We start from the raw sequence: 26341 nt of genomic DNA, 5'->3' as shown, positions 1-26341 counted from the left end.
GATGTTTACTGCAGGTAATGGAACACACTCCAGCTCAATTATGATGTTGGTATAAAATACTCAAAAGTTATTTATTTTGGTTCTGCAGTGTTTGTATAAAAAGATGCTTGATTTATAATTTACCAAAACATGGAAGTTGCTGACAGGAGGCATCACCAATAGGCAGGTCCTCCAGTCAGGAGGAAAGACTTTGTGTTTTCCAACTCATCACAGTCCTGTAAGGAATCCTGCAGTTAAAATAAACCTTAAATTGGATGTGAGTGAGTTTTTGCTTTTGTTAAGACAGTGGTCTATCCAAAGGCTGATGTGGCCAAACAGGCCTCTCTATGGGAAGTATCATTACACAGGACAGGACTCTTCTGTTACCTCAGCCAAGTGGCAGGTTACATTGGTGAATAACTGCAGCTTATGTGACAGTGAGAGTGGAGGCATGGAGGCATCACAGCAAGTGAGGAGGATATTGCATTTGTTGAAAAAAGACACGTCAAAAATTTTCATCTTGTGTGTACTGAAAGCAACATACGCAGGGCCCTGTTCTTTGCAGACAGAAAGAACACTCTACACACATTGAGCATGTTTCAGCTAAACAAAATAAGTGACAGCCATTCCCTGAATCATTCCTCAGGGCAATGTCTTGACCTATTAGGGTCAAGCTGTCTGGTTTAAATTTCAACAATTCTTGGCAGTTAACTGTTAGTCACCATCACTTGTGCATTCACGCCTCTACCAATCATAGTCCATTTAACAACCAATCAGCACTCTCTTCACATACAGTATAAATTGTTTCCCCTTTGTATTGGTTGCGCAGTGTCCTGATGAGTGCAAGATGAAAAGCTTCAACATGTCTCTTTTTTCAACAATACTCAAGTTCTGTACTACCAAATGACTAGATATTGTATTTGTTAGTGCTCTGAATTGATGAGTTCAAATCCCACGATGAGCAGTTTGAGAACTTGAATTCACTTTTATCAAACATTTCTGGGAATAAAATGCTGATATCAGTAAAAATGACCAAGAAGCTCTGGGATTGTTGTAAAAACCCAATCACCTCCTTAAGGGAAGGAAATTTGCTATCTTTAACGAATCTGGCCTGTGTGAATCTAGTCTCACACCAAACTGGTTGACTTTTAACTTCTCACTGAAGTGGCTGAGCAACTACTCAGTTGTATCAAACCGCTACAAAGTTCAAGAAGGTGCCCCACCACCTCAGGTTAACTAGACAATGGGTAATAAATGTCACCTTACCAGTGACATCCACATCTCAAGATTGAATTTTAAAATGTAAATATTGAAATGCCACTCTGACTCTCGAAACCAAGCAAATCTCAACACCTATCTATATGCTCAGTAACCAATCAGTGTTTATACAAACATATGAATTAGAAGTAGGAGTAGGCCACTCAGCCCATAGGCCTGCTCTGCCATTCAATAGGATCATGGCTGATCTGATTGTATCCTCAACTCTACATTCCTGCCTACCCTGATAACCTTTCACCCGCTTACTTATGAAGAATCTATCTAGCTCTGCCTTAAAAATATTCAAAGACTCTGCTTCCACTGCTTTTTGAGGAAGAGAATTCCAAAGATTCAAGATCACAAAATTTCTCTTCATCTCTGTCCTAAATGGGGGACGCCCTATTTTGAAACTGTGACCCCCTAGTTCTAGATTCTCCCAAAAGAGGAAACATCCTCCCCATGTCGACCCTGTCAATACCCCTCAGGATTTTATATGTTTCAATCAAGTTGCCTCTTACTCTTCTGAACTCCAGTGGGTACAAGTCTAGCTTGTCCAACCTTTCCTCATAAGACAACCCAACCATTCCAGGTATTAGTTTAGTAAACCTTCTCTGAACTGCTTCCAATGCATTTACATCCTTCCTCAAATAAGGATACCAATACTGTACACTGTGTGTTTAGCCATTTTACTATCAGGGATTCTCTCTGAAGAAAATGCAGCAACAAAAGGAAATCTGTGTTTGTGATAAGTCAGCGACACAGTCCCTCACTCTACAAACTGAGGTTTTTCAGAAATCTCAGAGCTGTGTGTCATGTCAGCTGCCAAGTTTTGTTTTATAATGCTCCTGTAAAGTGCCTTGGGACATGAAATGATCTATATAAATACAAGTTAATGGTGTTACCATGACTACATTAGCTAGATGAGCTGAGACAAGAGCGTATACTCCTCCCGAAGAACCTGCTACTGGTGCAGTCATATCAGCCACTGACGCAGCCAGTGAACCTGAGAGAGAGAGAGAGAGAGAGAGGGGAAGGTGAGGCTTCAGCAGATAACAATTTACATTTATACAACAGTTTTAAGGTAGGAAAACATCCCAAGGGCAATTTGAGACAAAATTTGACATTGTGCCACATGAGGCGCTGTTAGGTCAGGCGATCAAATGCTTGGTTGAAGAGGTAAGATTAAGATTAAGATTAAGGAGCGTCCTAAAGGAGGACAGAGAAGTTAAGAGGCGGAGAGGTGTAGGGAGAGAATTCCAGGTAGGGCTACAGAGGGTGCAAGGTGGTAGATTGAGAGACAGTTGCTCAGTCTTCCTGTCCCATCATGGAATACAGTGCTTCTCTCACAACTACCAAGGGCCTGTGATGTTTGTGTGAAATACAGGCCTTTCCACTCAAGTAAAAGAACCAGTTTACTCCAGCATCAGTGGTCCTTTTCCAAAGTTTTCTTCTTCCCGGTTCTATCTGTAGGTACTGACCTTTGCTGAGGTTATGAAGTTTACCAGAGAAACCTGGTTGATCATTTTCCTCTCCCAAGGCTGAGGACACATCAGTTGTGGCACTTCTGCCACAGTCCTGGCTGGGATCAACAACAACATAGTCTGGGGTCTTACTGTTCTCGGTACCATGCAGGAAACATATTAACCACCTGAGCATTGTACTGCTAAGAGAGACCTTGCATTCTATTGCACCTTTGACAAACTCAGGAGCCCCCAAAGCACTTTACAACAAATCTAGTCGCATTGAAGTGTGGACATTATTAATGTATGAAATACAGCAGCCAATTTGCACACAGCAAGATCCCCCCTATGTTCATTCACACACACTCATGCTAGCAAAGGCATGCTCTCAGTCTCTCTCTCTCTCACACTCACAACACACAGGCAGATACACACAGACAGACATACACGCAGGCAGGCAGACACACACACACAGGCAGACAGACACACACACACACACACACAGGCAGATACACACACACACACACACACACACACACACACAGGCAGACAGACACACACACACACACACACACGTAGACAGACAGACACACACCACACAGGCAGACACACACCACACTCAGGCAGACAGACACACACAAGTAGACAGACAGACACACACCACGCAGGCAGACAGACACACACACATACACACGCAGGCAGACAGAAAGACACACACACACAAGTAGACAGACAGACACACACCACACAGGCAGACAGACACACACACACACACTCAGGCAGACAGACATACACACAAACACAGGCAGACAGACACACACACACACACACACACAGGCAGACAGCCAGATAGACACACACACACCCACACACACACAAGCAGATAGACACACACACACAGGCAGACAAACACACACACACACCACACAGACAGGCACACATTAATATCCTGATTTTACATACATCACAGACACGGAAAATAATTCATTTCTATTACCATATGAGCTGATTGAAAATCGACCGATTTGTCTCTTCTGACAGACACTCAGAGATCTTCATGTAATTACTGAGGCTGATATTGACAAATTGATAAAAAAGAACCATTAAGACACTTGAACCCTGTCATCAGCTCACTTCCTCGCAGTCAGCAATCCATCAGTAAGTGGATCAATTCACGGAAACACCTTGTGATTGTGCTGATGATACCATCTGCCCCTCATGGGTGAATAAATTATTTAGAATTTACAGCGTACAAATAGACCAATCGACTCAACTATTCCATCTTGGTGTTTATGTTCCATATGAGCCTCGTCCTACTTTACTTCATCTCACCCCATCAGCATACCCTTCTATTGCTTTTGTCCTTGTGTTTTTTTTCATTATTCTTTCATGGGATGTGGGCGTTTCTGGTAAGACCAGCATTTGTTGCCCGTCTGAGTGTCTTGCTAGGCCATTTCATGGGGGCAGTTAAGAGTCACCCACATTGTTGTGGACCTGGAGTCACGTGTTGGCCAGACCAGGTAAGGGTGGGTTTTTACAACAATTGATGATAGTTACTGAGGTTAGCATTTAATTCTAGACTTTTAATAATTGAATTTAAATTCCACCAGCTGCTGTGATGGGATCTGAACCCATTAGCGTTAGCCTGGGCCTCTGGATTATGAGTCCAGTGACATTCCCACTATGCCACCATCTCCTCCTAATCTGTTTATCTAGCTTCGCTTTAAATGCATCTATACTATTCCTACATTTCCTACATTACAACAGTGACTACATTTCAAAAGTATCACATTGGTTCAAAGCACTTTGGAATATCTGGTGGTTGTAAAAGGTGCTATATAAATGCAAGTCTTTCTTTCTACTTCCTTCAATCACTCCCTGTGGTAGCAAGTTCCACGTTCTCACCACTCTGAGTAAAGAGGTTTCTCTGGAATTCTCGATTGGATTACATAGTACTATTTATCGCTGCTGGTTCTGGACTCTCCGACAAGTGGAAACATCTTCTCATTGTCCACTCTATTGAAACACTTCCATGATTTTAAAGACCTCTATAAGGTCATCCCTCAGCCTTCATTTTTCTAGAGAATCGAGTCCCTGCCTGCTCAGTCTTTCCTGATAGGTAAACGTTATGCAGGTGATTTGCAAATTAGGTAATGACATTGATAAGCAGTGATTTGTAGTTAAACACCAGCCAACAGCAAAGTAGTGCAGATGATGGAAATCTGAAATAAAACCAGAAAAGACTACGATCACCCAGCAGGTCATCTGTGGAGAGGGAAACACAGGGTTAACATCCAGGCATAACTGGAAGATGTTGGGAGTGGGATTGACTGGATTGCTCTGTGGAGAGCTGGCATAGACTCAATAGGCCAAATGGCCTCCTTCTGTGCTGTAAATGACTCTATGTTACAGATGAAGAGTTTATGAGCGAGTCAAGTGAAGTCTGTGGGTGGGTGGAAAGTGAGCGATGATTAAATGACAGGAGCACTGATGATGCAAATCAAGGAGGTGATGATGGGAGAAATTAAGGAAATGAAGGATGTCCCAGAGGATGTGTGAATGGAAACAGCAGAGGAGCAGGAAGCATTGAAAAACCAGCAAAGTAAAAGGGTCTATTTTTCTGGCTCATCATAGAATGATACAGGGCAAAAGGAAGCCATTCGGCCTATCATGCCTGTGCCAGCCCTTTGAAAGGGCCATCCAATTTGTCCCACTCCCCTGCTCTTTCCCCAAAGCTCTGCAAATGTTTCCTTTTCTGTTAATTGGGTATTAACCAATTCCCTTTTGAATGTTATTGTTGAATTTGCTTCCACCACCCTTTTAGGCAGCACATTCCAGATCGTAACTTGCTGTATAAAAAGTGTTCCTCCAAGATCTCTTCACTCTTCAAATTCTGGCCTGCATCCCTGATTTTAATCAATCGACCACTGGCAGCCATGCCTTCAGCTGCTCCAAGCTCTGGAATTCGTTCCCTAATGTAATCTCTCTTTCCTCCTTTCAGACACTCCTTAAAACCTACCTCTTTGACCAAGCCATTGGTCATCTGACCTAATATCTCCTTTGTGGATCAGAGTCAAATTTTGTTTGATAATGTTCCTAAGAAATACCTTGGGAAGTTTTACTACATTAAAGGTGCTGTATAAATGTAAACTATTGTCATATTCTCCAAGCCTTTCAAGTTTTGTCTTTTCAAATATGTATCCAATTTCCTATTGAAAGTTAAATTTAATCTGCTTCCACTGCGCTTTCAGGCAGTGCATTCGAGATCATAACAACTTGCTGCTGAGTTAAAATAAATTATCTCTTCCACCCCACCACCCCCCCAACCTTCCCCACTCTGGTTCTTTTGTCAATATCTTCAATCTGTCCTGGCAGTGGGAACAATTGCTCCCAACCTATCAAAAGTTATGGCCCGAGTCTTCTGCTCAGGGTTGGGACCCTTATTTCTGACATTGATCGGGCAAAAAAATATACACACTTACCTTCCTCCAATTTTTCAGAACAATCTTCCAATGGAGAATCCTACAGAACTCGATCAGTACAGGAAACTTCAGAGGAATCAGTGGTGAGAATCTGTGTAGAAGCCACCCCCCCCTTTTTTATGGCACTAACTGCCATAAGTGGGTAAGTAAGAGTTTAAATGTCCAAAAGCTTCTTTGAAAAGCAATGGAGAGAAGGAAATTGTGTAATAGGGTAGGGTGGGGAAAGTAAGGGGGTAAGGTGGGTAAGGTAAGTAGGTAAGAGGTAGGGTGGGTAAGGGGGTGAGCTAAGGGGGTAAGGCAAGTAGGATGGTGAGGTTGGGTCAGGTTGAGTCGAGGGGGAGTTGGGAGTGAAGTCTGGGGTTCGAGGGGGAGTCAGGGAGTGTCAATGTGTGTGATTGGGGGATCAGATCTGTAGTTACCCAGGTGTTAGGATAGGTTTTAGTCTGTTTAACATTTCCTGGGTGATCCAGGTAAGAGCCACAGAACTGTCAGAAGTCTTAGACTCCAACTCAGAGTTGGAGACATTCTCAGAGGGCCCCGGGAGCAGGGGAATTGGCAAACTTCCTGGGAAATTCCCACAAAGTCATTGCATTGGGATTTCTGAGGGGTCTCACAGTGTGTCTTGGGGGATACTGCCGGTCTCTGACTGGAACCTGGAAGATGTGGGCCTATGTATTCATCTGTAACATAGTCAGACTGAAGCATAATCCTTTGTTTCTCTCTCCATAGATGCTATCTGATCTTCTGAGTATTAGCTGGTGCTCACTAGGTGGCTCTCTCACCTCTGAGTCAGAGGTTGTGGGTTCAAGTCCAACCCCAGGTGCAAAATCTAGGCTGATACTCCAATGCAGCATTGAGCGAGTGCTGCACTCTCAGTGGTGCTGTCTTTTGGATAAGACATCAAACCCCATCTGCCCTCTCAGGTACACTTATAAAGTCCCATGGCACCTTTGAGAAAGTGAGGAGTTCCACACCATGTTCTAACATTACTAGAACAGATTATCGGGTCATTTTCCATTGCTTTCTGTGCTCAAATTAACTGATGTGTTTCCTTCATTACACTTTAAAAATACTTCATTGGTTACCTGGGATATCCTGAAGTCATGAGCTCTCTATAATACAACATCAGGGAGAAAGATATAGAAGGCTATGTTGATGGGGTTAGATAAAGAGATGTGGAGAGAGGTTCATAGATGGCATTTATACTGTCACAGGGTCTGTTGGGCTGCTTCTGTGCTGTAAATATTTTGTAAGTCTTTCTTTTGCTTTCGTCTCTTATTTATTTTATTTAATCTTATTTGATTTTTACTGATCTTTTAGAAATCATATTCCACAATTCCAAACAATTTTCTGTTAAAAGGGAGACTGCTCAACTAATATACAGTGGCTGATATTCTCCTGTAGTATTCCCCTGTCCTATCGAGTCAGAACTGACCTAACGTTTAAACCCAGCTCATAATTTGCAATTAAACAGCTTCCCTGCAAATGTCCAGCAATGTCACTAACTGAGGTCAGTTAACTTGGCACAGATGGACAACTGAACTTTGGCATCTTTCTAAGTCAAGATGGTTCAATATTACCACAACAGCTGGAAAAAAAGAAAAGCACATTAATAAATGACTTGGGGAATCGAACAGCATGAGCTCGGCTCCTGATTTCCTGTTGTTTTTCTGGTAGAGGATCAGTCCTTGGTCCAAGACAGTCCCAGAATTAACGCAGAGACTGGGCAGCAAAAACCACAACTCAATAACCCACTAATTGCCCTCCATTTCAACTTGTTTTTCTACCCTCCTTTGCTTTAAATCTTTTAATCTTCCAGCCAGCTGTTTGCAATTACAACTTGCTTTGACTCCCCATCTGAGTCACAGTCAGCACAAATTCCAGATAAATCAAAGTCTTTCACAAGAGCATCAAAATCAGATCTATATTCTCTTTTCTGTGTTTACTCGTTTTTGATTCTCATTTGGGAGTGGGTCAGTTACACACCTCCACTGGTTAAGCTGATCGACACTCTCTTCACTGGTTAAATTGATCAACACTTCTCTGTCGGTTAAACTGATCGACACTCTCTTCACTGATTAAACTGATTGTTGCTCTTTCCATTGGTTAGACTGATTGCTGTGTTCTCCACCAGTTAGGTTGATTGGACCTCCCTCTGCCAGTTAAATTGCTCATGAGTTGTAAGGGCCTCTGCTGTTTGGTACAGAGTGTGAGATGTGGCTTATTGGGTAGCACTCAACCAGAAAGTCATGGGTTCAAGTCCCACTTCAGAGACTTGAGTGTACAGTCTAAGCTACCATTTGTAGGGCTGGGGGAATGCTGTATTGCTGGAGGTGTCATAATTTAGATGAGATGTTAAACTGTGGCCCTGCTTGTCCTTAAATGGGTTTTTGAAGGAAATGAGGAGAGGGGTGCTTCCCCAATGTCTTGACCAATATTTATCCCTCAGCCAACTTCTCTTAAAAAAAAAAAATCTGGTGCTTTATCTCATTGCTATTTGTGGGAGCTTGCTGTGCACAAAAGACAGAGCCCAAAGGCAGAAGCTTTAAAATGAGGAACTCCACTGGGGACAGCTAGAGAACATTGGAAAGAGTTGGAGAACATCAGGAAGAGTTAGATTAAGTCCTGGAAGAAAATCAAGCTAAATCTGGAACACAGATTGGGACTCGGGGTGTTCCCAGCATGTGGATTTCCTTGACCTGTTACCTGCGAGTACTCCAGCAAGGTAGACAAAGCTAATGCGGAGAGCGCCGTGCACCATCTCGAGCGGAACACCGACCAGGAGCTGCAGCACCACATTGAAGCCCAGGTGTTCAACCCTGGAACAAAGAACTTTCACAGTCACACTCAGGATGCACGCTTTGACAAAAACCTCACCTCCTCGTGCGGTAATCAGTAACAGAACAGCCCGGCACTCTGCCAAATCCACAGGAGGTTGATGGGTTCTCTCTGACACCCCTCCCCTGGCTACAACACACTTGCATTTATATAGCTCCTTGCAAAACGTTCCAAGTCACTTCACAGGGCACAATTAAGTAAAAGTTTGAGGAGATTTACTGGAATGGTAACAGTGATCAGTAACTTCAGTTATTGGAGAGACGAGAGAAGCTGGGGTTGTTTTTCTTGGAGCAGAGAAGGTTAAGGGCATATTTAATGGAGGTGCTTAAAACTGAAGGGTTTTGATCAGGTAAATAAGGAGATATTGCTTCCACTGGAAGGGGGGGTCAGTAACCAGAGGTTACGAGTTAAAAATAATTGACAAAAAAAGAGAGAGAAGCTGAGGAGAAATATTTTTACGCAGTGAGTTGTTGTGATCTGGAATGTGCTGCCTGACATGATGCTGGAGACAGATTCAGTAGTAACTTTCAAAAGGGAAATGGGAAATATTTGCAGGGTTATGCGTGAAAAACAGGGGGAGTAGGATTAATTGGATAGCTATTTCAAAGAGCCAGCAAAGGCCTGATGGGCCAAATGCCCCATTTCTGTGCTGTAACTATGATTACAATCATTCCAACTGTAGGTTCTAATCCCAGGACAGACACCACAAGGTCTTAGTGGTGTAGCTGTGCAGCATTAGGAGGAATGTAGGTGCCAATGCTGAGGCTATATAAATGAAGCAGTCACTCTGTAGCAGCTACTCACCCGACATGTATGAAGATGTAGCTGAGGTAACGCCAGACCTGGCTACGGAGCTGTGGCTGATAGACCAATGGGTTGTTCAAATATGATGGGTGTGTGATTTGTAGCACCCATTTCTCCAAGACCAGACCATAATAGACGAAGATGGCAATCTGTTGAATACAGTTCAGATCACATACATTATACAACTCCCTGCTCACTCTCTACTGAGTCAAAACCAACCAGACTCTTCAAAAGAAGGAAAGAACTAGGATTTATGTGCTGTGCTTTTCATAACCTTGGGGCTTCTGAAAGCGTTTTACAGCCAATGGAGTATGTAGTCACTGCTGGCTGAAGAAGTAGGTTTTAACAAGTGTCTTAAAGGAGGAGAAAGGAGTGGAGAGACGGAGAGGTTTAGGAAGGTAACTCCACAGCTTAGAGCCCAGGCAACTAAAGGCATGGCCACCTATGAAAACTGGGGATGTTCAAGAGTCAGATTTGGAGGAGTGCAGAGATCTTGGGTTATAGGACTGAAGGAGATTGTAGAGCTAGAAAGGAGTGAAGCCATGGAGGGGTGAGAATTTTAAATTCAAGGCATCGCCAGACTGGGAGCCAATATGAGCACAGGAATGATGGGTGAATGGGACTTAGCCAAAGTAAGGACATGGGTAGCAAAGGACTGGATGAGCTCAAGTTTACTGGGGTTTCAAGGTGGGAGGCCAGGAGTCATTAGAATAGTCAAGTCTGAAGGTAGCAAAGGCATGGATGAGGGTTCCAGCAAGTTTGAGCTGAGGCATGGACAAAGTTGGGTGATGTTATAGAAGTGAAAATAGGTGGTCTTACTGATGGTGAGGATACGTGGGTTAAAAGCAGCCGTTGATCCCTTGAACGCAATGGCTACTCACTTCCAGAATGGTGACAGTGATCATAAACCAGGGTGGGGGACAGCATGTGTAGCTGTCGTAGTACCACTTGCGGTCCAGTCCCCGGGGCAGGGTCTCATAGGCGATGTGCCGGATGAATCGCTGGGATAGGGTGAGTCCTGTTTCCTCCAGGAGAGAGTTGGCACGGAGACGGTGATTTCCCAGATGGATCGCACGGCAGAAGCTGTTGGACCGTTTGTTGCTCATCTGGTTTAAAAAAAGCACATATGCGAGGGGATTAACTTCCGCCAGACCCAAATAAGGCTGTAATACCCTGTAAATGGACAGTATTTACCTATAGCCCTCATGCGTTCCATTGGCTAGTCAGAGCAGCTCTAGGAGCCAGGTGTTGGATCCATATTTTTTTTTAATTCATTCACAGGGTGTGAGCTTCACTGGCTGGGCCAGCATTTATTGCCCATCCCTAATTGCCCTTGAGAAGGTGGTGGTGAGCTGCCTTCTTGAACTGCTGCGGTCCCTATGGTGTAGGTACACCCAAAGTGCTGTTAGGGAGAGAGTTCCAGGATTTTGACCCAGCCACAGTGTAGAAATGGCGATATATTTCCAAGTCAGGATAGTAAGTGACTTAGAGGGGAACTTCCAGGTGGTGGTGTTCCCATGTGTCTGCTGCCCTTCTTCTAGATGGTACCGGTTGTGGGTTTGGAAGATGCTATCTAAGGACCCTTGGTGTGTTTCTGCAGAGCATCTTGTAGATGGTACACACTTCTACCACTTTGTGCCGGCATTGGAGGGAGTGAATGTTTGTGGATGGGGGTGCCAATCAAGTGGGCTGCTTTGTCCTGGGTGGTGCCCAGCTTCTAGGGTGTTGTTGGAGCTGCATTCATCCAGGCAAGTGAGGAGTATTCCATCACACTCCTGACTTGTGTCTTGTTGATGGTGGACAGGCTTTGGGGAGTCAGGAGGTGAGTTACCCGTCACAGGATTCCTAGCCTCTGACCTGCTCTGGTAGCCACAGTATTTATATGGGTGGTCCAGTTCAGTTTCTGGCCAATGGTAACCCCCGGGATGTTGATAGTGGGGGATTCAGCGATGGTAATGCCATTGAACGTCAAAGGGCAATAGTTAGATTCTCTCTTGTTGGAGATGGTCATTGCCTGGCACTTGCGTGGAACGAATGTTACTTGCCACTTGTCAGTCTAAGCCTGAATATTGTCCAGGTCTTGCTGCATTTGGACATGGACTGCTTCAGTATCTGAGGAGTTGCGAATGGTGCTGAACATTGTGCAATCATCAGCGAAAGGCCCCATTTCTGACGTCATGATGGAAGGAAGGTCATTAATGAAGCAGCTGAAGATGGTTGGGCCGAGGACACTACCCTGAGGAACTCCTGCAGTGATGTCCTGGAGCTGAGATGACTGATCTCCAACAACCACAACCATCTTCCTTTGTGCTAGGTAGGACTCCAACCAGCAGAGAGTTTTCCCCCTTATTCCCATTGATTCCAGTTTTACTAGGTATCCTTGATGCCACACTTGGTCAAATGCTGCCTTGAGGTCAAGGGTAGTCATTCTCACCTCTGGAGTTCAGCTCTTTTGTCCATGTTTGAACCAAAGCTGTAATGAGGTCACACACTTCTCCAGTGAGTTGTTTAATTGTCCACCACCATTCACAGCTGGATGTGGCAGGACTGCAGAGATTAGATCTGATCCATCAGTTATGGAATCACTTAGCTCTGTCTATCACTTGCTGCTTATGCTGTTTGGCATGCAAGTGGTCCTGTGTTAAAGCTTCATCAGGTTAACACTTCATTTTTAGGTATGTCTGGTGCTGCTCCTGACATGCCCTTCCACACTCTCCATTGAACCAGGGTTGATCCCCTGGCTTGATGGTAATGGTAGAGTGAGGGATATTCTGGGCCATAAGGTTACAGATTGTGTTCGAGTACAATTCTGCTGCTGCTGATGGCCCACAGCGCCTCATGGATGCCCAGTCTTGAGATGCTAGATCTGTTTGAAATCTATCCAATTTAGTACAGTGGCAGTGCCACACAACCCGATGGAGGGTATCCTCAATGTGAAAGCAAAATATTACGGATGCCGGAAATCTGAAACAAAAACTGCTGGAAAAGCTCAGTAGGTCTGACAGCATCTGTAGTGAGAGAAACAGAGTTAACGTTTCGAGTCCGTATGACTCTTCATCAGAACTAATGAGAAATGGAATTATGGTGAAATATAAGCTGTTTAAGGCGGGGTAGGACAAGCGAAGCTGGATAGAGGGCCAGTGATAGGTGGAGGCAAAGGAGAGATGTCATAAACAAAAGGTCAAAGGGCTGTTGACGGTGGTGATATTAGCCAAAGGATGTGATAATGGTGACATTAAGGGTAGAAAGCAGGATGAGCAAGTGACAGATAGCCCTAGTGGGGGTGGGGTGAGGGGAGGAGATTGAAATAGGCTAAAAGGCAGGGATAAAACAATATGGAAATAAATTGTAAAAATAATAATCCTTAATGTGAAGATGGGACTTTGTCTCCACAAGGACTGTGTGGTGGTCACTCCTACCGATACTGTCACGGACGGATGCATCAGTGGCAGGCAGGTTAGTGAGGATGAGGTCAAGTATGTTTTTCCCTCTTGTGGTTCCCTCACCACCTGCCGCAGACCGAATCCAGTAGCAAAGTCCTTTAGGACTCGACCAACTCGGTCAGTAGTGGTGCCACCGAACCACTGTTGGTGATGGACATTGAAGTCCCCCACCCAGAGTACATTCTGCATCCTTGCCACCCTCAGTGCTTCCTCCAAGTGATGTTCAACTGATTCATCAGCTGAAGGCAGGGTGGAGGGTTGGTAGTTTCCTTGACCATGTTTGACCCGATGCTATGAGACTTCATGGGGTCCAGAGTCAATGTTGAGGACTCCCAGGGCAACACCCTCCCGACTGTATACCACTGTGCCTCCACCTCTGCTGGATCTGTGCTCCCAGTGGGACAGAATATACCCAGGGATGGTGATGATGGTGTCTGGGACATTATCTGTAAGGTATGATTCCATGAGGATGACTGTCAGGCTGTTGCTTGACTAGTCTGTGAGACAGCTCTCCCCCAGATGTTCGTAAGGAGGACTTTCCAGGGTCGACAGGGCTGAGTTTGCCGACGTTGTTTCCAGTGGTTAGGTTGGTGCCGGTGGTCTGTCCGATTTCATTCCTTTGAGGCTTTCTTTTTTTTTAGCAGTTTGAGACAACTGAGAGGCTTGCTAGGCCATTTCAGAGGGTGTTTAAGAGTCAACCACATTACTATGGGTCTGGAGTCAGGGCAAGGATAACAGATTTCCTTCCCTTTCATTAGTTAACCGGATGGGTTTTTACAACAATCGACAATGATTTCATGGTCATCATTATACTTTTAATTTCAGATTTTTATTGAATTCAAGTTCCACCATCTGCTGTGGTGGGATTCAAACTCAGAGCGTTACCCTGGGTCTCTGGGTTACTAGTCCAGCGATAATACCACTGCCTCCCCCATAGATTCACGGTCCAATGCATGTCAGACAAAGTGTTTCACAGTCAATGAAGTGTTGCCACTGTTGTAATGTAGGAAACATGGCAGCCAATTTGTGCACAGCAAGCTCCCAGAAACAGCTGTGTAATAATAAGCAGATAATCTGTTTTCAGTGATGTAGGTTGAGGGATAAAAATTGTCCAGGACACAGGGAAAACCTCCTCTGATTTTCTTCAGATTATGGCTGTGGGATCTTTTATACCTGAAAGGGCAGATGAGGCCTCATTTTAATGTCCCATCCAAAGGGCAGCACCTCTGACAGTGCAGCATTCCCTTAGTACTGCTGTGCGCAGCAGCCAGGATTTTGTGCACAGGTGGGACTTGAACCCACAACCCTCTGACTCTGAGACGAGAGCGCTGCTCTGAACCACAGCCGGGCAACCTTCTAAATAATTAATCCTCACCCATGAGAAAACACAATCCCAGTTGGCTGGGAGCTTTAATGTGAATGTCAAAGGCTTCCATCAATCTGACCAATTCACATAATATTTACTGGAGCCTTTCCCCCATCTGATTCACAATGTTAATTCCTTCACCCAGCTGTGAAATGAGAATGTAATGTTCAGGAGAACTGTAAGAGGTGCAGACAGTTTATTGTTGAGTGGTATTCACAGTTTTCATTACTCTGTTCTATTTCTGGATAATTGGCTGGAAACTGGGGACTTATTTCTGCTGCATTGAACATCCCATCCTGGAAGTTGGAGAATTTAAATTCAGTTGACAAAAGCTGGTCTCAGTAAAAGTGACCATGAGCTATTGGATTGTTGTATGAGACCTGGTGATTTCCTCATATCCTTCAGGGAAGGAAACCTGCTGTCCTTAACCAGCCTGACCCATCAGGGACTCCAGTCCCACACCGGCCTGACCCATCAGGGACTCCAGTCCCACACCGGCCTGGCCTATGGAGAGGGTAGATGAGGGTATTGCGTTTGATGTTATGTTTTTAGACTTTCAAAAAGTGTTTGATAAAGTACACATGCTAGATTTGTTAGAAAAATTGATGCATATGGGATTAAAGATAATGGTTGCTTGGATATGGTATTGGATAGAGGCTCAGAAAAGAGAGAGCAGAGCAGTGGTCATCAATTGTCTTCATGCTGGAGGAAAGTGTACCGTGGTGCTCCCGAGGGATCACTGCTCTTTCCTGGGTACATTAATGACTGGACATGGGCTTTATCATAGTTTCAACGTTTGCAAATGATATGAAACTCAGAAATGTAGGAAGCATTGAAGAAGATAGTAACAGACTTCAGGAGGACTTTGAAAGGTGAGAAAATTGACAAAAAACATGGGAAATGAAATTTAATGCAGAGAATTGAGAAGTGATACATTTTGGTAGGAAGAATGAAGAGAGGCAATATAAACTAAAAGGTATAATTTTAAAGGCAGGAGTAGAGAGACTTGGGGTATATTTTATATATATGTGTAAGGTATAAAACACACAAATGTTTGAAGGTGGCAAGCTATGCTAAACTTTTACAAAATACCAGTTAGGCCCCAGCTGGAGTACTGTGTTCAATTCTAGTCACCACATGTTAGGAAGGGATGGCAAGACCCCTGTGTTCACACTGAGAGGCTGGATCCTCCACCTGTTTCCCGTATTGGTCCATTGCAGGGGGGCGGGCAGAGTGAGCTCACACTCACGTCGTCACCAATAGTGGGACGCAGTCAGCTGACTCCATTGGTCAGCTGACTGACCGCTCACAGTGAACAAAGGAAATGACACAGTGGAGATGGCGTGGGGGGGGGGGGGGGGGGGGGGGGGGGGGGGTTTCTGGAAGGTGGAAAGATGCAAACTCCATCCCACAGGGACCAGACTCCGACCTCAGAGCAGGAGGCAGCAGCTAGAACCTGGTGACTAAGTGAAGGCAGAGGTCTGGGAGTGGGTTGTCCAGCTACATGTCAGGCTGCGGTCAGGGCCCAGAATAGGGGCGGGAGGGGTAAAAACCAGAAGTCCATTCAGCTAAGTAAACTTCAACATCATGTATTGTTTCTGGCAACAAGAGAAATAACGTAGAAGCTCCAACCCCCAGTTACAGTCAGGAACGACTGCCAACCTCTCAGCCTTAAGTGTATCTTCATCATTTGCAGGTGTCGGTGTCCTCACTCAGCAGCTGGATTCAGGGAGCTAAGGTAGCAGTCACTCACTTCCAGCTCCATGTCTGATTCATTGGGAAAACTTAAGATTTAAGAGTTCTCGCTTGGCGCTATCCAGTACAACTTCCCAGAAATCTGCTGGAAAGTGGAGTCTAACTGAGATCACACTCAGCACCATCAGTCTCAGCATTCTCTGCTCCCTGTGAATTAAAATGAGACAATCTGAAATGTGACACGGAACTGACCAATTGGTGGGGAGTGTCTCTGTGAACAAAACATTCCAGTTTATTAACCCATCTAAAATACCCTGTCTTTCTGTTGCATGGTGCCTCGTCTATAAAATAATGGATACTGGGGGAATGAGTTACGGGCTGGAATCTAATTGAGGGGTTCAGGAGGTTTATAAATAGAATAACAGATACCCGGGAGTGAGTTACAGACCGGAATCTAATCGAGGGGTTCGGGGTGGTTTATGTATAGAACAACAGATACCCGGGAGTGAGTTACAGACTGGAATCTAATTGAGGGGTTCGGGAAGGTTTATATATAGAACAACAGATACCTGGGAGTGAGTTATAGACTGGAATCTAATTGGGGGGTTCAAGTGGTTTATTTATTGAATAACAGATACCCGGGAGTGAGTTACAGACTGGAACCTAATCGAGTTGTTCGGGGTGGTTTATATATAGAATAATTGATACCCAGGAGTGAGTTACAGACTGGAATCTAATCGAGGGGTTCAGGGGGTTTATATATAGAATAACAGATACCCAGGAGTGAGTTACAGACTGGAATCTAATTGAGGGGTTCGGGCGGTTACAAGTTATTACATTGATTATACAACACAGAAACAGTGTATCCAGCCCAACTATTCTGTGCTGGTGTTTATACTCCACACGAGTCTCCTCCATCTCCCTCATCTCCATCTTTCCACTTATCTTTTTATTCCCTCTTCTCTCTTTACCTGTCTAGTAAATTCTATTTGCCTCAACAATTTCCTGTGGTAGTGAGTTCCACACTCTAACCATGTTCTTGAATAAAAGACATTTTCCCTTATTTCCCTGTTGGATTGATTAATAACTATCCAGTATTTATGGACACTAGTTTTGGATTCTCCCAGAAGTAGAAACATTCTCTCCACATCTGCCCTGTCCAAGCCATTCATCATTTTAAAGATCTCTATCAGATATCCTCGAATTTTTTTTTTAAGATGAAAGCTCTAATCAGTTTAATCTTCTTTAATAGTTTTAAACTCTGCATTCTACTACCATCCTCGTAAATATAAGGGGTGACTTTCAGCAGGTGCATTCAGGCTAATGAGAATTTGAGGTCAGGAACTAAAACGCCAATTTTTTCCTGTGTTTAGTGTAAGACACTATCTTGGTAAAGGATTTGAAACCATTGTCAGGAACGGTGCCTAGAAACTTGTTAATCAGCTGATTTTCACTTAAAATGTCTGCTCGTGCTCATTAAAGAAGCTACAAAGCATTTTGGTGACTAACGCTTCAACTCATGCCCTTTCCTAACAGTGACCAGCTGTTTGGGGATAAACTGTGTTGATGTCAGTTTTGAACGCTATTTAAAGGGGTACTCACCATTCCACAGTTACTACTGCTGGAGCTGTGAGGAGAACCTTGAAACACATCGGGAGACTTTCTGGGACACTTTACTTCACCAATAGACCAGCAACATTTATTCTGGAAAATTCTCCGAGGAACTCGCCTAAAAAGAGTAAAGGTTGTGCTACTCCATCTTACAGGAGTCATTAGAAGAAAGGGAGTACTTAGTCTTGGACAACACATGGAAAGATTGCATGATTGTGGTGATCTTCATTTTCAGACTGTTTCAAGAATTATATCTTACATTCCCTAAACATTCTCCTCTTTCCAACTTGTTTTGATGTCTCACTCACCAGGTTTACAAAGTCCTGGTAGCAGACCATCCCTTCGGAATTGTTGTCGGCCAAAGCCAAAAGCACCTCCAGCTTGTGTGGCTCGAGCTCCGAGCTGTGGGCTTGTAGAAGGTTCCGGAACTTTTCAGTGCTAATGTAGCCTGTGTTCGCAGGATCAAACTGTCAGAAAAATGAAGAGTACAGAGTATAACACAAAGATGTGACAGAGCTCCCAATAACCCCAACACAAAACCCGATGTCACTGTCCTACCACCCCCTCCCCCAAAAATACAGTGAAACATCATAGCAGTTAGGTTAAAGGTGGACTTTAACTTCAACATAAATACTGAGAATGATAATGGAGTGGAATGGTCTGTCGGGAATAATAAGGACCAGAAGTGGTGGGAGTGGTCCGCATTGAGAATGGTCAGTATTAGGAAGGGTCAGTACTGGGAATGATCTGTATTGCGAATTATCAGTTTTGGGAATGGTCAGTAAGTACTGGGATCACTGGAATAGGGTCAAGGAGCTGAATGGCCTCCTATTCCTGTAAGAACATAAGAAAGGAGAGCAGGAGATGACCAGTTGGTCCCTTGAGCCTGCTCTGCTATTTGATATGGCTGATCTTCTACTTCAATGCCACTTTTTTGACTAAAGCCCTTAATTCCCTTAGTGTCTAAAAAGGATTATATTCCCTCAAACCTGGGCCCTGATATGGGTGGGATCTTCATGACATGGGAGGGAAAGGAATTTTGACAGTGAGCAGATCAGGAGTTTGGTTGCTGAAAGTGACAGAAAATCTTTAGGTGGGTACAACAGTGAGGTTGGTCACCATATGGTTAAAGCGTCTCCGTCTCTAATGCCCCCAGAGCTGTGACAGAGGCAGGACAGCCACTTCTCGCTGTCACTTACACAATTAGGTACAGCAGCTCCTTGAATATTTCTGGGGCTGCAGATTGTCTTGGAAATCCCTGCCCTTCATTCTAAGTTTAATGGATCCCATCCATCGATATGAAAGATGCTTCCCAAGAGATTAGCTATCAGTGTCCCAATGTGGCTGGGGTGGGGGCTGGAATGAATATTTAATCAAGAGCTGACCTTGGCATTGTGAATAATTCATAGCAAGTGGATGGGGGGTGGAGGGGGTTGGGGCTTGAGGTACATTCAATTTCCGAGCTTTCTACCGGCTGGGAAATTTCATTCTTTTGCCTGAATCAGCAAATTGTCGTTTTGTGAGTCAGATCCCATCTCTGACCAGAGCCAGGCTTGGCTGCCTCCTGATTCTGCTCTGTTTCCACAATCTTATCCCACCCAATGTTTAATCGCTTTTCCAATTGAAGTGGTTTTTCTCTCCCGCATCCCTCCGTCCACCCTCACATTTACGTTATTTGCCAGTTTTGTAGGTTTTTTTCTGTTCCTCCTTTTCTCCTGGTTTTAGTCACCCTCTGACCACCAATCGGAGATGTGCAGCTGTGTCTCAGTAGGTCACAGGCTTGCCTCAGGAAGTCAGGAGTTTGAGTCCCACTTCAGAAACCTGATCACAAAGTCCGTGGTTTATGAGGGAATGCTGCACTGGCAGGGGCGCCATCTATCAGATAAAATGTTAAACCTGTCTACCCTCTCAGGTGGATACAACAGATCCCATGGTGTTATTTTGAATAAGATCAGGGGAGTTCTCCCCCGTGTCCTGGCCAATATTTATCCCTCAATCAACATCATTAAAACAAATTATCAGGTCATTAACAAATTGGCAGCTGAGTTTCCTACGTCACAGTGACTACACTTGGCTAAAAAGTGTTTTGGGATGTCCTGAGATTGTGAAAGGTGCTATATAAATAAATACAAGTCCTTTCTTATTTCTTCCTCACAACATCCCACTCCACATTCCCACCGCTGATTGTCAGGCACTTCCATCGTCACAATGCCCTTCCCCACCTTCCCGCCACTGATCTGTCGACATCTCTGTCCTCACAGGTAATTGGAAAGTCAATACCCCTTGTGATGTGATTGGATGATTCTTGACTTTTAGTGAAACAGCCTTACACCACCCCCCCTGCCCCCCAACCCCTTCCCCCTCCCCTGCCACCCTCCCACCTCCCCCTCCCCCGCAAGTCTGATATTTTTTATAACTAATAATCAAAATTGTTCAAAGAATTAATTTTTTAAAAAAGTACAATTTTTAAATTGTGCCTCTAATTTTTCTCATCGTTGTTGATGTGTGCTGGAGATTAATCATTAATTCCTGCAAACTGCAGGAGAATCCTGGAGGATTGGCAACCCATATACAGCCTCTCCTGAACGTGAAACTTTAAACTATTCCAATGTGAATCCTGCTAGCCAGCAGTCTGACACTAGGATTTATAAAGTGCTGTTTCATATTTCCGGATTTGGATGCAACTTTGACTGAACTCCAACTCGGGGGGAGAGTGGGAGGGGAGAACCAGACTCCGAAATACTGGCCAAACGCTCTCTCACGTGACACAAACACTAGAGTGGACTACAGACTACGTTTGCAACTCAAAGTACTTCCAAACAGGGCACTGGACAACCCTTTGAGATAAAACTTCATCTTCAGTCCCTCCTGGGCACACACTGGATTCTCTCACACTCCACACACATCCACACTCTGGGTTCACATACACATACTCACACTCCACACACATACACACTCTGCAGCCTAGGTTCACACACACACACACTCTGGGTTTGCACACACACTCTGGGTGTGCGCACACATACATACACACACACACACTTTGGGTTCACACACACACTGGGTTCACAGGCATATACACATGCACACTGGGTTCCACACACACGCACATTCTGCAGTCTGGGTTCACACACAAACTGGATCCATGCACACGCACACACATACACACTCTGGGTTCACACACACACACACACACACACACACACACATTCTGGGTTCACATACACACACGCTCTGGGTTCACACATGTACACACTCTGTGTTCACACATACACACACAAACTCTGGGTACACACACACACACACATACAAACTCTGGGTTCACACACATACACAAACTCTGGGTTCACACACACACACACACACAATCTGGGTACACATGTACACACATATACAAACTGTGGGTTCACACACACATACAAACTCTGGGTTCACACACACACACAATCTGGGTATACACACACACAATCTGGGTATACACACACAATCTGGGTACACACATACACTGTGGATTCACACACATACACAAACTGCAGGTTCACACACACACAATCTGGGTTCACACACATACACAATATGGGTTCACACACACACAATCTGGGTTCACACACACACACACACTCACATACACACTCTGGGTACACACACAAACACACACACACACTCTGGGTTCACATGCACACATACACCCTGCAGCTTCGTACTGCAGATTCACACACACACTGCAGATTCACATACACACACACTGCAGATTCACATACACACACACTGCAGATTCACACACACACATTGCAGATTCACACACACTGGATTCACAAACATCCCATGGTCCACAGCTCTTGGCTGCTCAGATCACAACCTGTTCACTCACAGTTACTATTTGCCCTGCACAATCCCCAACCTCAGCCCTCCACTAAAGCAGGGCAATAGAGATACTCAGGAAAACTGTGGGGAATTGAGGAGTTTGGGATAGGAGTTGAAAGTTGAGAAGCTCGGGATAGGAGCTGGCTTCACTGTTGAACAACTAGTCCAACTTTGCACTAATTCAGCAAAGGATGAGTAAGAGGAGAAAGATAGAGTATGAGAGTAAACTTGCAAAGAACATAAAGGTGGATTGTAAAAGCTTCTATAAGTAGATAAAATGAAAAAGATTAGTGAAGGCAAATATAGGTTCCTTACAGTCTGAAATGGGAGAATTTATAATAGAGAACAAGGAAATGGCAGAGCAATTAAACAACTACTTTAGTTCTGTCTTCATGGAGGAAGACACAAGTAACTTCCCAGGTTCCCAATGAACCAAAGATCTAGTGAGCAGGAGAAATTGAAGGAAATTAGTATTAGTAAAAAATTAGTGCTGGAGAAATTAATGGGACTGAAGCCAATAAATCCCCAGGGCCTGATAATCTACATCCCAGGGTACTAAAGGAAGTGGCCATGGAAAAAGTGGATGTGTTGGTTGTCATCTTCCAAAATTCTGTAGATTCTGGAACAGTCCGGCAGCTTGGAGGGTGACAAATGTGACCCCACTATTCAAAAAAGGGAGGGAGAAAACAGTGAATTACAGACTGGTTAACCTAACATCAGTAGTAGGAAAAATGCTAGACTCTATTATAAAGGATGTGATAACAGGACACTTAGAAAATATAAACGGGATTAGACAAAGTCAACATGGATTTATGAAAGGGAAATCATGTTTGACAATTTTACTGGAAGTTTTTGAGGACGTGACTCATAGAATAGATAAGGGAGAACCAGTGGATGTGGTGCATCCAAAGGGAGGTGGTGGCATAGTGGTATTGTAAATAGACTAGTATTTCAGAGACCCCAGGAAAATTCTCCGGGTACCTGGGTTTGAATCCTACTATGGCAGATGGTGAAATTTGAATTCAATAAAAATCTGGATGATGGTGACCACGAAACCATTGCTGATTGTCATAAAAACCCATATGGTTCACTAATGAATTGGGGAAAGAAATCTGCTCTCCTTACCTGGTCTGGCCTACATGTGACTCCAGACCCACAGCAATGAGGTTGACTTTTAATAAGGGCAATTAGGGATGGGTAATAAATGCTGGTCTAGCTGGAATCAGTCTGATGATCCTTTCTTAGGTAAGGAGACCAAAACTGCACACAACACTTCAGGTGTGGTCTCACCAAGGTCCTGTACAGCTGCAGTAAGACATCCTTGCTCCTGTACGCAAATCCTCTTGCCTATATTCACTGGAGTTTAGAAGAATGAGAAGAGATCTCATTGAAACATATAAAATTCTGACAGGGTTGGACAGACTGGAGGCGGGGATGATGTTTCCTCTGGCTGGGGGGGGGTTTGGAATAAGGGGTTGCAGTCTCAGGATATGGGCTAGTCCATTTAGGACTGAGATGAGGAGAAGTTTCTTCATTCAGAGGGTGGTGAACCTGTGGAATTCTCTACCACAAGAGGCTGTGGAGGCCCAGTCATTTAAGAAGGAAATGGATAGCTTTCTAGACACCAAAGGCGGTAAGGGGAGAGAGTGGGAGCACGGCTTTGAGATAGAGGATCAGCCGTGATCACAATGAATGGCAGAGCAGGCTCGTGGGTCCAAATGACCGACGCTTGCTCCTGTTTTCTATGTTTCTAATCTGGTGACCACCAACCTAAAATAGTCATGAAGAAATCCATCGGGGAATTCAGGAGAAACTTCTTTACCGAGAGAGTGGTGAGAATGTGGAACTCACTATTACAGGGAATAGTTAAAGGAAATTGCATAGATGAATTTAAAGAGAAGCTAGATAAACATCTGAAGGGAAAAGGAATAGAAGGATATGCTGATGGAGTGAGATGAAGAGGGGTTCAAGTGGATCAATTGAGCCAAAAGGCCTGTTTCCCTGTGTCACTGGATGTAATTCTAAACTTAAAGCAAAATGAAAATCATCTGGATGTGGAAAATCTGCAATGAAGATAGAAAATGCTGGAAACACTGTCATGTAGGCTGGATAGGTGGACGGAGCAGATACGTCAACATCTGAGGTGGGACTTTGGAAGTGGATGTTGCAGAAATGAACACAGACATGGCTCGATCACTATCCAGTTCACATCACTGCGAACAACTCTGATTAACCACATTAAACCTACACCTCAGCCCCACCAACCATGCCAAGAACTAATGACCCCTCCTCCCTTCCTCTCAGCGACCCCCAAACCCATGGTAACAACCATCCACCCCAAATGTCGATTTCTCCCTCCCCTCCGGCCATCTGATTAGGCAAAACACTGAAGACACTTGGTGACAGCAACATCTGTCAGGAACACATGGGATAGTCCACGGTTCTCGGGAAAGCACACATTCACTGCCTCCTCTTCACTTGCTGAGCATTTTCCAGCACCTGCTGTACTTTCTGGCCATCTTACAACAACAACTTGCATTTATATAGCATCTTTAACATAGTAAAACCTTTCAAAGAGTTTCACAGGAGTGGAGACCAGACAAAATTTTACACAGAGCCAAAGAAGGAGATGTTAAGACAGGTAAACAAAAGCTTGGTGAAAGACGAATGTCTTAAAAGAGAGAGGGAGTTGGGTGGATAGAGAGGTTTGGGGAGGAAAGCACTCACAATGATCAGGAAATACTTGCGTCCTCTGTTTTTTTGTCTCACTGTTTTACCAACAGCTGCACAAAAAGGTGAAAGTTCACCTGCGCACCCCATGTGAATAATACTATTGAAACGCTCTACAAGGGTCATTATTTATTTGCTAATCAGACATGCGATTAACCACGGCTGGATTTGCAATTTGCCACATGGGGCTAGTGTTACTATGCATCAGCCATGTCTCAGTTACACTCACCTCAGAGTCAGAAGGTTGTGAGTTCAAGTCCCATCCCAGCCCAACCACCTAGGCTGACACTCCCAGCGCCGGAGGTGCCGTCTTTCAGATGAGATTTTGAAACAAGGCCCCATCTGCCGCCTCAGGTGGAGATAAACGATCCCATGGCCACTCTATCTCCCCTGGGTCGTGTTCATATTTAACCTTCAACCAATGTCACTAAGAAAACACACTATCTGGCCATTACCACATTGCTTTTTGTGGGAGCTTCCCTTGCTCAAATTGGCTGCCCTGTTTCCTACATTACACCAGTCACTAGTATTTCACAAGTATTTCATTGGCTTATAGCATTCTGGGATGTCCTGAGGTCATGACAGGTGCTATATAAATGCATACTGCCTCTTGAGGGTGGGATGACGTAGAGTGGGTGGAGGCTCATGTGGAGCATAAACACTGGCATGGATAGTGGGGCCGAATGGCCTATTTCTGTACCGTAATTGTGCAGCTGAGCAAAGGGTTAACCTCTTGGGCGGTTGCTAACTCACTCGTGACATGTTGGAGTGAGTGAGCTGCAGAGACAGCAGCTGCTGCCGTTCACCATGTGCAGGGATTATTTTGCCAAACAATCTGCTGTGTCCCTTTGATGTCTGATCAACACAATCGAATGCCTGATTCAGGGGATTGACAGCTCCCCTATTTGCAACAAGTTTCTCCTGCGCAACCTCAAATCCTCCCCGTGTTTGTTCAACTTGAAAAGCTGAAAAACTTGGTTCACTGATTGACCCTGTTGGTCCTTTCAGTTAGAGTTGGTTTGTTTGAGATACAGACGGAGGAGCTAGGGTTTGTTAAATTAACCCTGTGAATTCTCTGAGATTGGCCTGTCAACGATAACTGATCCCCTTTTATTTCCCTCAGATTCACTTTTTATTCCATTTCTCTAAGGTCACAGTGAGAGGGCAGCAGCTCCAGAGATGCAACAATGCAGAGAGTGTTTGTGAGATTTATGGAGGGAAATGCTGACACTGCCTGTGACAGGAGGGAGGCTGGAGGCAGCTGGACTTGGGTCTAAAGGAGAGCCACAGTCTGGAACCCATCCATCACTCAGCTGCAGTTTTTACTAGTTAGTTTTGGTAACGTCAGTTAATAACTGCAGAAGGGTGAACGGGGGTTTAGGGTAACTAGCAGGTTTTTAAGCTGGAGATTGAGATCTAAGTGCTGGGGATAAACAACAGTGATGTAATTAAGATTAATGCCCACTCTGTAACAGTGCATTTCACCAAGGCAGCAGTTGTGATTGCTGGGACTGAGTGAGACTGAGGGTGCTCCACTTGGAGCCTGTTACATTCTGATATAGCCTTGGTCTCTCATTGAATGGGGAAAGGTGCTGACAATCCGTTAACTTTCTCTTTACAAGAACGCAGCGCGGTGATATAAATTATGTTGATATGGATCATCTTGTTATTCACACAGTGATAATGATGAAAATAACCCAACTTAACATGTTCTACAAGTGATGAAAGTCTGTAAAACACTGCTTCATCAACACATGGCTCCCGCTCACTCGATTATTCATTGTGCAAAGTACTTTGGGATGTTTTTCCATG

At 44.4% G+C, this 26341-nt stretch overlaps 1 protein-coding gene across 6 annotated transcripts in view; it reads right to left on the bottom strand.

Moving 5' to 3' along the window:
• rhbdl3 (rhomboid, veinlet-like 3 (Drosophila)) overlaps positions 1 to 26341 on the bottom strand; it is an 86171-nt gene that overhangs the window by 23601 nt on the left and 36229 nt on the right. For 3 of the 6 annotated variants that reach the window (XM_041216968.1, XM_041216971.1, XM_041216967.1), the window contains 5 exons: positions 18244 to 18402; positions 10702 to 10926; positions 9821 to 9969; positions 8885 to 8997; positions 2139 to 2239 (listed from right to left, as the gene is read on the bottom strand). In XM_041216968.1, coding sequence (XP_041072902.1) covers positions 2139 to 2239; positions 8885 to 8997; positions 9821 to 9969; positions 10702 to 10926; positions 18244 to 18402 — 747 coding nt within the window. Of the gene's footprint in view, positions 1 to 2138; positions 2240 to 8884; positions 8998 to 9820; positions 9970 to 10701; positions 10927 to 17926; positions 17971 to 18243; positions 18403 to 26341 lie in introns of those variants that run through there. The other 3 variants (XM_041216972.1, XM_041216969.1, XM_041216970.1) reach the window with 3 other exon arrangements.

This window comes from Carcharodon carcharias, chromosome 22 (assembly GCF_017639515.1).
Source record: "Carcharodon carcharias isolate sCarCar2 chromosome 22, sCarCar2.pri, whole genome shotgun sequence".
Taxonomy (NCBI): Eukaryota; Metazoa; Chordata; class Chondrichthyes; order Lamniformes; family Lamnidae; genus Carcharodon; species Carcharodon carcharias.
This window is presented reverse-complemented; position numbering and strand designations above follow the sequence as displayed.